A 16,040-nucleotide genomic window follows, 5' to 3' on the forward strand; every position below is an offset into this window, starting at 1 on the left:
AATGCAACAACCCCGATTGCCACATCTTTTGGAGGTTTGAGTGAAAGAGAGGCTTGACGACGTTAAAATGGTAAACTGTTAATAAGTTGATTTTGATAAGTTAAGGAACGATGACTTATAAAAAACTGCTTATTACCGGTTTGACAAACAATTTTTATCTTCTCATCCAAACACTAGAAATTACTTATTACTGGTACCACACTGAAATAAGTCAATAAACATTTTAAATAAACAATCCCAAACACCTTCTTAGTACATAATGCTTTGAAAGTTGTTTTTAAAAGATTGGACCAAATGCATTATAATACAGCATAGAAGTATACATAGGCATAAAAGGCCCAATGGTGTGGCCTGCTGAGTGCTGGCCCATCCTCATTCCCTTAGGCCCTGATTTTATAATGGATTCACGTCTACAGATCCCCCGCTGCCGCCCCTTTCCACCATAGCTCCGCCTCTCACCGATGGTAGACTGTAAGTTTCATTGATTTTCATTCCCAGTTTCTTAGGAAATAACAAGAGTTATACGACATTTGAGCTCTCACTGTCTGCGCCAAATACTTCTCCTCTCTGAATGGAAGACGAAGTAGTCATAGCTTCTTCATCGACCGAAGCTGGAATTGGTTGCTGGGATCTTCGTTCCGGCGCAGAACACCTCCGGTACCGCTCATGCGCCTCTCCTTCTCACGGCCTTGTATCCGTCGCCGGACGCTTCCTCGCGTCCTCTCAGCTCCGTGATTCGTCATCATCCTCTGGCTCCGTTCTCTGTTGGTCGTGGAACAAGGTAAATGTTGAGTCATATAAATGTTTTGCCTCTATGTTTTGCATATTTTGCTCTCAGATGTCTTTAATGGCTTGTCTGGATTCTAATAGGAGTTCAAATATCCAACATTTACTTCTAGAGTTATAGTCTGTCAATTGCTCAAATGAAATTACTTGAGAAAAGCAAACTGTTATGTTCTGTATTCCAGAAAACTATATATGAATTTGATGTCAAATGCCTACCTTCCTCTTCAAATTAATATGTATTTGAACTCTTTGATGTTCAATAGAGACTGCAACATTATATTTCTCTAGAAGTAAAAATCTGAAGTTTGAAGTTTTCGGATTTCAAACTGTGTAATGAACAACTTGGCATTCACATAGAAAGCTCTTTAAAGATGTTTGATTACTACATTAAAATTTATAAGAAAATGATACAAATTGAGAATTGGTAATGTTAATGTAGTTCGTATAGATTTTACATTTTGGATGATGTCAAAATTGAATTCCAGAACCAAAGGATATCACATCCTTTTATGTTACAATTTTTTCTGTTGCAGCCTCAAATAGAAGTCAAGAGTTTTCCAGCTGAAGCAATCAATCCTCTTGCTTGTAATAGTGATGGCACTTACATAGTTGGAGGAGGAGTTTCTGGGGATATTTACTTGTGGGAGGTGAGTAATATACTCATTGATTTTTGTGCTGTCATATTGTAATTATTTGTAAAAATAAGTAGAGGGTTCTATTTTTTTTTCTCCTTTTTTGTTGTGTTAAGTGTTTGTGTGTGTTTTTCTAAGTTTATCTGATCTTGTCTTCAGACTATATTAAAAGGTGGTTATTTTTATTTACTGTATACACTTCATTGTAAGAAAAGGTAAGGTATTAAGATTATGATGCCTCGTTCCAGAAAGTATTGTCTGGATTGAACAACTTGGTGTTTACATATTAAATTTATCCACTTGTGCAAAAAATTTCTACACTGTGAATCTGTGATTGTTTTAAGAATTTGCTCTTATTAAGGACATTGTTTAAATTTGTTATTTTAGTCTGGCCTTGCTATTTTTATTTTATTTATTATAGGTCGCAACCGGTAGATTATTGAAGAAGTGGCATGGTCACTATAGGGCTGTTACTTGCTTGGTGTTTTCTGATGATCAGTCGCTTTTGATTTCTGGGGCTGAGGATGGATCAGTTCGAGTTTGGTCGCTTCTGATGTATCATTCATTTGCTTTTTTTATATTCATGAATTTTAATTTTCAGGTTTTATACAATGAACTAATAGGTAATACTTTTACATGTTGGAATTAGGATATTTGATGAGGAGCGACAACAGCGAGCGGGGCATCTTTATGAGTATAGTTTCTCTGAACATGCTTTGCCTGTAACTGATATTGTCACTGGCTATGGAGGATGTAATGCAATTATAATATCTGCTTCGCAGGATCGTACATGCAAGGTTTGTATTCCTCTTCAATCCTTAACATTCTTGTGCGTTTCTAGAGAAACATTTTCTACTCGACGAAAATTGTAGTCAAGCTGTCTCTTTACATTTAGGAATCTTTTTATTTTGTATTACTTAGAGCCTGTATGCTTGCCTGTTAAATATTATTGACAAATGTTAAAATTCTCCTGTTAGCGTTTTTGCTCTCATACATGGTATTTGATTATGGTTGTGCTTCTGTTTATGTCAAAGTGCGCGGTCTCTCAGTTACCTGAATCTCCGATCTATTGCATAAAGTTACAGGCAGTAGTCATCATAATCTTTAATGCATTTATAGGGTCATCAAATGTTTATAGGCTTCTACGCTTTTTCCTTAAGCATAATATACATCATTGTAGGTGTGGAGTCTAGCTAGGGGGACTTTGTTGAGAAATATCGTGTTCCCTTCAATGATCGATGCAATTGCTTTGGATCCTGGGGAGCATGTTTTCTATGCTGGTGGTAGAGATGGCAAGATATATATTGCAGAACTCAATGCTCAAGGCACATCTAACAACAATTATGGATTGCATATCATCGGTACATTGTCTGATCAAGGGTATGTCAACTTTTTTAGGATAAAGATTTTCTATCATTGTTGAATTCGTACAGGTCAAATGATCCAACCTTTTTCATCATTAAGTTTCCATTTTGCTGCAAGTCAGGATGGCCTTTTTTATCAAATGAAGTTTCGATATATACTTAAAATCTTGAATATTATGTTTATTTTCTGTGAGTAATCGCACATCAGAACCCCCTTACAAGACATGATAAACATGCTACTGCATAGCTACTTTATCATTTAGTATTGGTTTGTAACTCCTATATGCATGACTAATTGTCTAGATAAGTGAAGTTTCTTCTTAATCTTCAATTCTTAGACTGTTTATTTTCTAAATCGTTGCTTAATCTGGGTTTTCCTTACATTTAAGTACTTTAACTTATTATAAATGCATAACACTTGCTGTCTTAAGTTATTCACAATTTCACACCTACAACTTACTTCTTTTATCGTCACAAATATTAATATCTAGAATTCACGAGTCTTGTATCTTAACAATCTCTTTTATCCGAGTTTTCTTTATTTTTGAATACTTAGCATGTTCTTGTTATACATTGCACCTTCTTTTTGCAAACATTCACACTACAGCTTGCTTGTCTTCTATTGTTGCGAACATCCACACCCACAATTTACCAGTCTTGTCGTGATTAAACGATCGTTTGTATCTGGATATTTCTTTACCTTTGAATGCTTAGAATACTCTTGTTATAGATAGCACCTGCAATTTACCTTTCTTGTTTTGTTGCATTGGCAAAGGCTAAGGGTCATGTACAGCATTTTGATTTTTCATGTTGGTAAAATTTACTAGAACTCTCTATGGCAATTATTGGGATGGGGAATTTCTCTTTCTATCAGTCGTGTTTTTTATTTTCTCGCCCTCCTTTCTTATCTATTTTCATCCTACTAGTCGGATAGAAGCCTACCCACCTACCAGGTTTGGAACTCTACTGCGAGAGGGACGCCAAATCAAGCTTCGAAAATCTCCTGCGATTGTCTTTTTTGTATTCATATAAAATTTCTAAGAAACTCAAAGATAAAAAACTATTGACAATTGAGCTTTAGATTTATCTGGTCTCCTCCATGACTTTTTCCCCTTCCTTATTCTCTTATGCTTTGTCAGTCTTTGAAATTAGTGTTACGTTGTCACTGACTCACTGCTGAGTTGCAAGTAATGTGGATTTACTTAGGTGCTTTTTCTTTCCCTTAAGCATTTGACAATTGGTATATGGAGAGGTCAGCACCTTCCTTTTCGGTATATATTTTGCTCGGATTATAATCATCAAGAAATACTGCAGTTCTATTTTCTAGCAGATTAGCAGTGGAGTGTCCTATGTTGATGATTTATGAATTTTTTTGGAAAAACATCAAGAATTGTGTTTTTGCTGTCAATTGTGTATGTTAACAGTAAGGGCATATGCTCTTTGGCTTTTGCGCTGGATGGATCTCAATTGGTTGCTGGATCAGAGGATGGCATGGTTCGAGTCTGGGACACTAAGACCCATAATATCATTCGTGTTTTCAGACATGCAAAAGGTAATCTAACGGCATCAATTTTCCATTTTGAAATCCTTGATGTACCTTGTTCATAGCGTTTATACCATATATGCTTTTAAAAAGTTTATTCAAAGGCTTATTCCAGAGCCCTAGAGCGGGAAGCAGTTGGATATGAATCAGAAGGCTTGTAGTTCCAAAATTGCTATTTGGCACCTTTTCGTCTTCCCTCTACTATTAATGTTACCTGCTCTGCCCTGCCCTGCCATCATCATCATAATCACAATTATCATAAATAATTCCCGACCAGTCACATAATCATGTTTATGCTTCATATACTTCAACGTTATTGCGCACATAATGCATGTTTTCATCTTTTCAAGTTCATATTTAACTTTCTAATTAGAATGGCCAAAGTGTTATTCAATGTCATAATCAATTAAATAAAATATTGTTTTTTTCTAATGTCCTGTTTCTTGTTTCATCAGGTCCCGTTAACAATGTTCTTGTTATTCGACAGCCACCAGCCCTTTACCCTCGAACATCTGCAAATAATCAAGCTTCAGTGGCAAGAAGGCACGTGCCATTGCCACCTCCACTCGAGAAATACACATCAATAGACGAACACTCAGATCTTAATGCATTCATCACTCCTCAGCCCAATTGCGATAAGCTTTATGATGCGACGTACACCACTTTTCACTCAATGAACAACCAGATTAATGAACTTCAGGTCAGTGCTTTCTTGGCGAATATGTATGACCATTGCAAACTTTTAACATGAATGTGTTTTACACCATTAACAGTACTTCAATTTACAATAGCCACTCCAAAACAGGGTACCTTGGTCAAAAGCAAATAGAACATTTTCCATTTTTGGGAAGTTTTCAAGTTACAAGTACCTATTTGCTTATTATTTTGTCATGTATGTTAGACATTTGACAAATAACGAAAAGCTTTTGTTAACATTCCTTAATTTCATGGCAGGAAGGGAATATGTAATATAAAAACACATTTTGATCCACAAATATGCACTCACGTAACCCTTGTATCGCCTTCTCTTAATTATTCAAGTCCACCTATGTCATCTTAATGTACAAAATTTCCAGTATCATGCTTTTAGAAGCTTTTTTTTACCCAAGAAATTTCATATTTTTCATCAGCAACATGGTTCTTCTGGAGCTTCTGAATTGGAGATGGAAAGGCTGAAACTAGATTGCAAAAGGTCCATGCAAATGGTCGAGCAATGGAAGAAGATGTATGAAAATTTGCACCAATTTTGTGTTGGCGAGCTTCTGAATGGTGAAGCCGATGACGCCAACTTGACACTCACTTCATGATCATTCAACTTCCAAAAGATTTCAGGTTCTTTTACTCACAATCCTTTCATTTTATAGCAATTACATGTCAATCTATTTATTATCCATAATGCAGCTTAATTTTTCTATCTAGTTTATGATTTGATACCTTCTTCCCAAAAGTACATGAATTTAGTAGCATTCCCTCTTTTAATCTTAATTATTTTAATTTATTAGATCACGCAACTACACTTGTGTAATTCTTTTTTGGGTTTATATGTCAGATGATCTTATGGATGCATTTTATTTTGAGGTATAAGGTCTTCAGATATCTGTTGGAATTGATCCCCCAAAGGCCTTGTTGCTCATTAGTAACGGGTAAGTTGGTAATTGTTAATTTTGTGTGTTTTTACTGTCCTAAAAGGATGTCACATTTCATTTCTAAATTCATCTATTTGCTTGTCATGTTGGTAATTGTTAATTTCTGGTTTCTCAAATTTTGTTTTATGACGGTATTTTATATTATTAATTAAATTACATATATATCAAGGATATTTATAAATACTTTTTTCATGTAGAAAAACAAAATACTTAAGTAAAATCAAATGAATTATATAAATTTAAAAGCAAAAGCCATCTTTTTTTAGTATTTATAATTGTCATTTTAGAAAATAATAATAGTTTGTTGACAACAGAAACTGAAATATGATAATTTGAAAAAAGTTGAATCACAGATCACGATATTTGATCTATTAGGTTCTATTTGGTTTGCAGAATTTAACGAAATTGGAATGGTCAATTTCTTTGACCAAATTTCAATTCTTTTGTTTGATTCACATATTGAAATGGAATCTTTTGAATTCTACAAATTAAAAAAATGATCATTTCTTAGCATAAGTGGAGGATTTGAATTCCATCACCGTCCATCCCTTGTCCCCACCATGACCATGCTACTACTGTTATCGTCATGCCCCTAACCCCTACCACCACACCACTATTGTTGCCATCAGCCCACAACCGCCATCCACCTTACCCTAACCCCCAATCCACCATTGACCACCATGCCACTATTGTTGTCATTACACCCACCCACCTTAAACCCCCATCACCTGCCCCATATCCCTATTACGATCATGCTACTGTTGTCACTATTACGTCCCTACCCTAACCCTCCACCACCACACTACTACTGTCGTCATAATCAACCCAACCTAGCCCAACCCCCAACCCACCACTATGCTACTACTGTCGTCATCGCACCCACCTACCTCACCACCAGATCTTCGTCGCTTTGTCATCTCTCCGCATCTTGTTATTGCTCTTATGTTGTCCCTCTAGGTTGTATTTTTTTTCACGTCTCTTCTGTGTTTCCCTTTCCCCTTATCCACCAATCTCCTCCCTCTTCGTTCTTCACCGTGTAAACCACCATAAATTTCCATATTCCTTCTTCCTCCCTCTTCTTCGCATCTAATTCCGATGCACCATCTCCGCTATATGTTAAACATCCCTCAATACGGTTTGCTTATAATAGAAGGAATAGGTCACGTAAACTCAAGGATGAGGGGACCACAAGGAATGAAGATATGGTGTCACTTGATGGTTAGATAGTTTGTTAGGAAAGGGCAGTTCATGTAATCCTTATATGCTAGGTTGGGGGTCTAGCTATAAATAAGAGAGGGTGGAGTAGGTCTAGGCATGTAGAATTTACTCACTCTTGTAATAGGAGATCCTAGCTTCTCGAATTGCTAGATAACTTTCCTTTCCTTGTTTGTCAATCATTCAACCATAATAAATTCTTCCCACCATTTTGGTTTGTCCAGTTTGTAGAATTCAATTCTTAACAAATTGCTATCAGAGCGTTCAATCCCTGTTATGATTCCCCCTAGAGTGGAACCTGTAGTCCAATGAGTGGAAAGTGTGGAAGAGGAAGTAGCAGGAGTTAAGGCTTCATTGTTAGATTTACATCAGACGTTGCAGAAGCAACTTAGTGAACAGATGGATATCATAAATCAACGTTTCATGGAGATGAGAGCAGATAATTCCCAACGACGTTCTTCGGATAAGGAAGAGGTCTTATCTGATTCTAACAGATTTAATGGGGAATCGTCGCCGATTGGAAGCCCATATAATTTCAGAGGCAAAGGAGGATCAGGAACGCAAATAGGATGAACCAATTAGAGATTTTGTAAGTTGGATATCCCCTTATTTGACGGCAGTAATCCTGAGGGTGGATTATACGAGCCGAAGGATATTTCATATTTTATCATTTGAGTGAATCGGAGAAACTCGAGGCAATGGTTGTGGCGCTAAAAGGAGATGCTCTACTCTGATACCGATGGGAACACCGAAGGTGACTGATTAATCGGTGGGAGGAGATGAAGATGATGCTCCTTCGGCAATTCCGACTAACGAACGCTAGATCCTTATATGAACAATGGTTGGTGGTAGCCCAGGTTGGTGTCTTCATGGTCTGTAAATATGACGACAATTATAAAAGAAATTGAAGTCGACTCCTTTATCAAGCAGGTGGAAAGACCCACGTTGGATACTATATGGTGGACCAAGGGCGATTGATGTATAAGGAAGGGGCCGTTTACCAATTTTTTGGTCAAGTGCTGATTCGGGTAAGAGGTCTGACGGGAGTAAGTGCTAATTGTATTTTCTTGTTTACCAAACATTTTGTGATAAATGCTGATTGAGTAAAAAAGACCATTATATCCTTTTTTTTGGAATAGGTATTAATTGAAAATTATTGTATTATTTAAGCCCAATTATATTTGAATAAGATAAAAAAACATAGGCCCATATCAATCCAGATACATTTAAGCCCAATTATATTGATCTATATGTATTTCCACTCAAAAAACTCAAAAACCTATTTCTCTCTACCTGAAACCCTAGTTCCCTTATTTTCTCTCACACCTCCAGACCGGCTGCCGTCGCCGCCCTCCCGTCACATTGAACCGGACATGGCCACCGATGCTTCCCCACGTATTTCTCTTTGCCCAAAACCCCTGATTCTCTCTGCCACCCCCGACCGACCGCCGCTCGCCCTCCCGTCACCATCCAACCCCTTGAATTGGACATGGCCACCGACGTTGCCGACGTTCCTCTTCCCCATCTATTTCTCTTTGCCCAAAACCCTAGTTCTCTTGATTCTCTTTGCCACCCCCGACCCACAGAACTGGCCACCGCTCTCCTCTCGTCACCGTCCAACACCTTGAATCGGACATGACCCACCTGTTTGTATGAAGAAAGACGCATCTATTTAGGGTTTTAGATGAAGAGAGTAGATTAGGAATACATACCTTATGCTGTTAATATCGGCGATATATCGGCGATATATCGGATATCGGACCTAGGCAAAATATCGCTGCATAAATATCGGTCAAAATATCGTCCCCGATATTATCGGCGATATTTTTCTATTTTTCCCGATATTTAGTGATATTTTGATGTATATATTGGACCGATATATCGATTTTTTAGGGTTCAATTATTTGAGTTTTTGTTATTTCATAGACTTAGTTTTTTGGGCTTGGTAGCATATATTATTAGGTCAGAAATTAATAGTCTGTCTTCCAATGGTCTTCTTCCTTTCTTTTCATCTTTACGAGTTACGACTTCACACTTCACAAACACCTAGTTCACTTCACGAATCACGACTTCAGACTTCTCACAACTTTAGACTTCTCACGGAGTTACGGTTTGGCTTCTTTTCTCGGATGCCGAACCTATTGCTTGCGATTAGCTCCTTTTTGAACACTTTAGATGATGTGATGTTTTAATTTTGAAACTATATTTCTAAACTCTAATTAATGCATATTATATATATAATTCTAAGAAATATTATGTTAACCACTATTTTGGACCGATATATCACCGATATAGCCGACATATCGATCATGACCGATTGTTTGTATATAGACCGATGTAACAACATAACATATACCTCTTACCATGGTAAGATTCATTTCTTTTGCTACTCCAGTAAGAGGACGGTCAGAGGCCGAAAATCTGATTGTTGATTTTGCTGTTAGGTAAACACTTTTACCTCTTACTCGGGTAAGCATCTCTTAACGGGTAAGAGGTGGTAAGAGATTAGTAAACATTCCTGAAGATTGATAATCGCTCATAACTCTTCTTTCATTCCTAGAGTAATTACAAGAGTATCACGATTCAGTGATCGATGGACACTTAAGAGAGTTTCAGACATACCAACGGTTGGCATTCAGATGGTTTCGGGTCGGAATGAGACAGGTTGTCCAACGTTATGTTTAGGCCTGCGGGACTCCTTCAGCCCTTACCCATACCTTTTGAAGTTTAGGACGATCTGACCATGGATTTCATAGAAGGTTTGCCATGTTCTAACGAATTTGACAACATCTTGGTTGTCGTGGATCGACTGACCAAATATGCTTATTCCTTAGCACTAAAGCATCCGTTTAATGCAACTTCGATTGCGACACTTTTTGTCAAAGAGGTGGTTCGACTCCATGGATTTCCATCTACTATCGTTCTCGGACCGGGGAACAGTCTTTATGAGCATTTTCTAGCGAGAACTATTTAGCCTTCAGGGCACCACACTTCTACAGAGTACAACATACCATCCCAAACTGATGGGCAACCGGAGATCGTTAACAAGATTGTCGAAACTTACCTTCAATGCTTCATTCAGGGTGTTCCCCGAAAATGGGTACAATGGTTGCCTTGGGCTGAATTTTGGAATAACACGTAATATCATGTCTCTACAAAATGTACACCATTTAAGGCGCTCTATGGTCAAGATGCACCCCGATTGGTTAAGGTTCAGCAAGGCAACACTGGGGTTTCTTCCTTAGAAGAAAGGTTGTTAGAACGAGATGCCATATTGGATGAACTGTGTGGCCATCTCTTACAAGCTCAACAACACACGAAACACTTGGTGGATAAGAAGCGCAAGGCTGTTACCTTTGAATTGGAAGATTGGTTGTACTTGAAATTACAACCCTATCGATAGAAGTCATTGGCTAATAGACCTTCTCAGAAGTTGGCCGCACGTTACTATAGGCCATTTAAAAGCATACAACATATCGGTGAAGTTGCTTACAAGCTGCAGCTTCTTGAATCAGCTCATATACACCTGGTATTCTACGTATCTCCGCTCAAGAAAGCGACTGGAGAACGGCAGACCTCTCCATCATTACCCCACGAATTACCGAGGATTTGGAATTGGAAATCGAACCAGAGGGCTTACTGGGAGTTCGCTCTAAAGAGACGATAGAGTGCAACGGGTTGAGGCTTTGATCAAGTGGGAGAGCCTGTAGACTTTGAAGCCACTTGTTAGGATTTCACAACCATTCAACACAATTTTCCTCATTTCCACCTTGAGGACAAGGTGAATCTTTGGGAGTGGGGGTAATTTTAATCATCCTCCAATACGTAAACTCAAGGAATGTATAGTGTGAGTAGATGGGTAGATAGTTTGTTGGAAAAGGGCAGTTTAGGTAATCCTTAAATGGTATGTTGGGGGTCTAGCTATAAATAAGAGAGGGTGAAGTAGGTGTGGGCATGCAAAAATTTAGTGACTCTTGTAATAGGAGACACTAGCTTTTCGAATTGTTTGTCAATTCCTTTCCTTGTTTGTCAATCATTCATCCATAATAAATTCTTCCCACCATTCTTGGTTCTATTTCACTTAGGCATGGGAATGGGACGAGGATCTCAAATCCCGTCCTCGTCTCCGATTACTTATCTTTATCCCCGTCCCCATCGGGGCATATAATTGCATCCCCATTCCCGACGAGGCATATAATCGCATTCCCATCCCCAATGGGGAACGGGGATCCCCAACAAGGTAACGGGGATTTTTTTTCCCGTTTATGTAAGTTATTTTAAATTAAATATGTAAAAGATTATATATGTTTGAATCTCAAACATTTTCAATAAACCTAAAACCAAAATGAATTTAATTTAATACAAAAAATCACAACATCATATAAGAACCAATAATCTAAAACCAAGAAAAAAAATCAATTTAATTCAAAAAAAACTTAAAGTCACATGTACCAAAAGGTATTGAGTAATATAAAATCATATCGAGTAATATACACAACTTATCGAGTATTTCTATTTTGACGTGACATCCAAAATGTTATATATTAACATCCAAAAAATGATAATTTTAGATTATAAACCAAGTAAGAAAATAAGAAATTATGAATTACTGTTTTAGTTGAAATAAATAATATACATATATAAACCACAAGGGTGGTGTCTGATTGATTTGAGTTTGACTCTAAAGGTCAAAAGTACCAAGAGGTCTTCAAATCCAAGGAGGAATAAAAATCCACTTGTGGCCATGGAGGTTCAAATGCGGTGACTCCGAGTTATCTGCAAAGCAGGTGGTCGCTCTGTGATTAGTCGGTTCGCATATCGGATTGGATATCCAAGTTAATAAAAAAAATAATATACACATATATATGTATAAATATATATATATATATATATATATATATATATATATATATATACACACAAACGGGGTGGGGAGTATGATACATGTCCCCGTCCTCATCCCCGGTTTGAGACAAACAGGGATCCCCGTCCCCATCCCCGATTTAGCAGGGAATCCCCGTCCCTGACCGGGGCGGATGGACCGGGTTCCCCGACAGATCGGAGCCCATCCCCATGTCTAATTTCACCATTTTATCACTAAGATCCTTAGTTTTAGGATTTAAAAAGATATTAAGTATGGTTCATGATGTGATATGATAAGATACAAATGTTTACGATGTTATTAAAAGACGTGATTCATAATATTTTAAAAAACAATATGTTGAAAATGTCTCTATAATGTGATACTATAAGATACATGTGTTCTTAGTTTTTAATTAAAACAAGTGTTCACAATGTTTAACATAATATTTTAAAAAATAATATGTTGAAAATGACTCTATGATGTGATACTATAAGATACATGTGTTCTTAGTTTTTAATTAAAACAAGTGTTCACAATGTTTAACATAATACATCCAAGGAGGGAGGGAGGGAGGGAGGGATTGCTAAGTACTTTATATAATTTATTTTGTCAAAATTACCATTTTATTATACCAACTACTGATTTAAATTTTTTTGTGGTTGAGATTGGATCTAATAGATATCATAAAATGTCATATTCTTCCATATCAAACTAATTATGAAATATATGTTTACAAGATGAGGAATAAAGGACTTATAAGTTGAAGCAATCCTTTTTGGTGATTAAGATGATTAGTGAAAATTATTAATCGGCAATAGAGTCGATGATACATTTTCAATAAATTGTTCCATGTATAAACTATAAAGGTTATGAGCTAACTGGATCCGACATCAAACAAAAAATGAAGTTAAGCGGTTGTTTGCTTACCTCTTAATAGTTATATCAAGAGGTAACATCTGAATCGTTAAAATGTGAATCTTGTTTGGCAAAAAAAAAGTCTGTCTCTTAATGGTTTTAAAACCATCTGAATGATTTTGTATCATAGGCGTTCCCTAATTTCACCGTAAACAATTATCATATAATTATATTTCATTTTGTACAATATCATAAGAGTCTTTTAATCATTCTGACCACTTAATCATTCTGCACAAAATCATTCATCAACTTCCAAACAGCCTTTAAGGCATTGTTTGATGGGAAAAGTTAAAAAAACCCTAATGAATTATTTCATTTTGAATAATCAAGTTTTTGAACTATTTTTTGAATAAAAAAACCCATTACATTTTCTCATTTTTAATGATTAAGTTCTTGAACTATTTTTTTGAATGAAAAACTGTTAAACTGTCTCATTTTGAATAATTAAGTTTATAAACATTTGTTTTGAATAAGTAAACCATCGAACTTATAAAAATCTCTTACCTACATTTTTTTAGAAAATCATTGTAACTGACTAGGAAGGTTTTAAAGTGCAACACAAACCTAAATTGGTTTAACAAGTTTCCAAATCCTACATCATTAAAACCCTTGCAAAAAATGCTATCGCTCCCCCTTACCACTCTTTGTTGCCCCAATGTTGTTTGTTCCCCATATTGCTTAAGATGACGTTGTCCCTACCATCGATCTCCCTCTTTTTGATATATTTTTTTATCCATCAAAAGGAGAATCAAAAGCTAACCAAATTATAGGTAGCATTTTTGGGTTAAAAAGATGTAAGTAACTAATTTTTATAAAAGTTCAATGCTTTATTTTATTGAAAAAATGTTTGAGGACTTAATCATTTAAAATGAGAAAGTTCAATGGTTTTTTTGTGTAAAAAAATAGTTGAGTGACTTAATCATTTAAAATGAGAATTTAATGGCTTTTTTTAATCCAAAATGAAAATTTTTAGTGGTTTTTTGGTAAAATAAAATTAGTTGAGGGACTTGATCATTCAAAATAAAAAAGTTTAATGATTTTTTCATTTAGAAAAACAGTTTAGAGACTTAATTATTCAAAATAAGATAGTTTATTGGGTTTTTTTGAACTATTACTTTGTTTAGTAAACAATAATTAGCTTATTTTTTTAGTAAATGTTTAGATGAACATAAACTAGCATATAAGCTAGTTTACTGAAAAGCTAGTTGGAGTTTGCTAAGAACTTATCATTACTTTTTTTCAATTATAACTCATGATTAATATTTATTATTAATAAATACTAAATATTAGTTATTAATTTTCATTTATAATTAATTTCAATTTATTAATTAATTTATTATTCATTAAAATTAATTTCAAATTATTAATTAATTTTAGAGTAAATTATATATTTGGTCCCTATGGTTTACACTTTTTACCCAGGGTGGTCTCAAAATCAAAATATATACAGATTTGGTACCCTTGGTATACATTTTCGCACATATTAAGTCCCTGCCTTTAACATTCATTAAGTTTTTTTGTTAGGCTAGTCAAGTTTAGGGGTATCTTTTTTTTTTCTTTATTCTAATTAGAAAATAAATAAATAAGTGCATATATATATATATATATATATATATATATATATACATATACATACATACATACATACATACATACATACATAGGGTTGGGTTCACGTGAGACCAAAGGTTTTTCGTGAGACCCGTAAGACCAATTTATGTTCATTAATCAACTTTATAAGTTAATGATCTAATGGTCTAAATTGCACGATGACAATTTTGTAATTATTGAGAAGTCTCGTGGCGTTTATTAATGTTTAGATTTTCATATTGTAGATCTAATCAAAGGGTTGAGAATTGGTCTTACGGGTCTCACGAAAAACCATTGGTCTCACATGATCCCAAGTCTATATATATATATATATATATATATATATATATATATACATACATACACACATACATAAGGGTTGGGTTCACGTGAGACCAAGGGTTTTTTGTAAGACTCGTGAGACCAATTTATGTTCATTGATCAACTTTATAAGCTAATGATCTAATGGTCTAAAGTTGCAAGGTGGCAATTTTGTGATTATTGAAAAGTCTCTTGGCGTTTATGAATGTTCAGATTGTAGATCTAATCCAAGGGTTGAGAATTGGTCTTACGGGTTTCACGAAAAACCATTGGTCTCACATGATTCCAAGTATATATATATATATATATATATATATATATATTATAGAGTAAACTGCGTATTTGGTTCCTGTAGTTTACATAAACCAAAACCCCATGTAACAAAATATAAAGTACATCACCATTAACCTAAAATGATGTCTTCTTGCGTTTTTTGAAGCAAAAATATCTATCACTTCGTCATAACTAATATTAACTTACTCTCAGTAACCAAGATTGCTAACCTGTTCAATCTTTCTTGACTCATGGTAGACCGTAGATATGAGTTCAACAACTTTAACTTTGAAAAGCTTCTTTCCGCAGATGCTACGGTGACCGGTACGGTCAATAGTATTCTGTAAGCAAGCAAGACATGTGGAAACATGTCCATTTTCTTTGCGAACTCCATAATTTGTATCGATGTCCAAAGATTTCCACTTTTAGATGCCTCTTCTGGTAGCATTCCCTGCAAAATTTGTAACTCCATAAACAAAAAATTGCCATCAATATCAGAATCATTACCATTTGTTAAAGCAATTTCAAGGTTCAAACAACATTTTTTTAACTCCTCATCATGTAAAGTAACAAAATTTCGCCCATCAAACAAGAAGCCAAACATAGATTCAAATTCTTGCATTTGTTCAAATCTGGTTCGTAACTGCAAAAGAGCTATATCAACTAAAACAAGAAAATAATCAGTTCTAAATGTCTCTTGAGCGGATTGTTGTTCTCTCTCCGTATTTGGAATTTCATCAAATTGTTTTTTCCTTGAGAAAAAACGTTTTACAACAAACTCAGGTTCAATTCCAATATTACTTGCAATCTCTTTAGCTTCACGAGTAGCACATGTAAACCCATTTTCCCTATATCTTTTCAAAACATTATATTAATCCCTTTAGATTTTGT

At 35.4% G+C, this 16,040-nt stretch overlaps 1 protein-coding gene across 1 annotated transcript; it reads left to right on the plus strand.

Annotated features, from left to right (window-relative positions):
- The first annotated feature begins 454 nt into the window (after positions 1-454).
- Positions 455-6,055, plus strand: LOC112527784 (protein ROOT INITIATION DEFECTIVE 3). The gene is made up of 9 exons (XM_025138584.1): positions 455-781; positions 1,320-1,433; positions 1,840-1,973; positions 2,068-2,215; positions 2,599-2,798; positions 4,207-4,334; positions 4,781-5,025; positions 5,456-5,657; positions 5,875-6,055. Exons 1-8 carry the CDS (start codon positions 572-574, stop codon positions 5,630-5,632), a joined length of 1,356 nt encoding a protein of 451 aa, XP_024994352.1. The 5' UTR covers positions 455-571; the 3' UTR covers positions 5,633-5,657; positions 5,875-6,055.
- Positions 6,056-16,040: the final 9,985 nt, after the last annotated feature.

This window comes from Cynara cardunculus (assembly GCF_001531365.2).
Source record: "Cynara cardunculus var. scolymus isolate 2C chromosome LG 15, CcrdV1, whole genome shotgun sequence".
Lineage (NCBI taxonomy): Eukaryota > Viridiplantae > Streptophyta > Magnoliopsida > Asterales > Asteraceae > Cynara > Cynara cardunculus.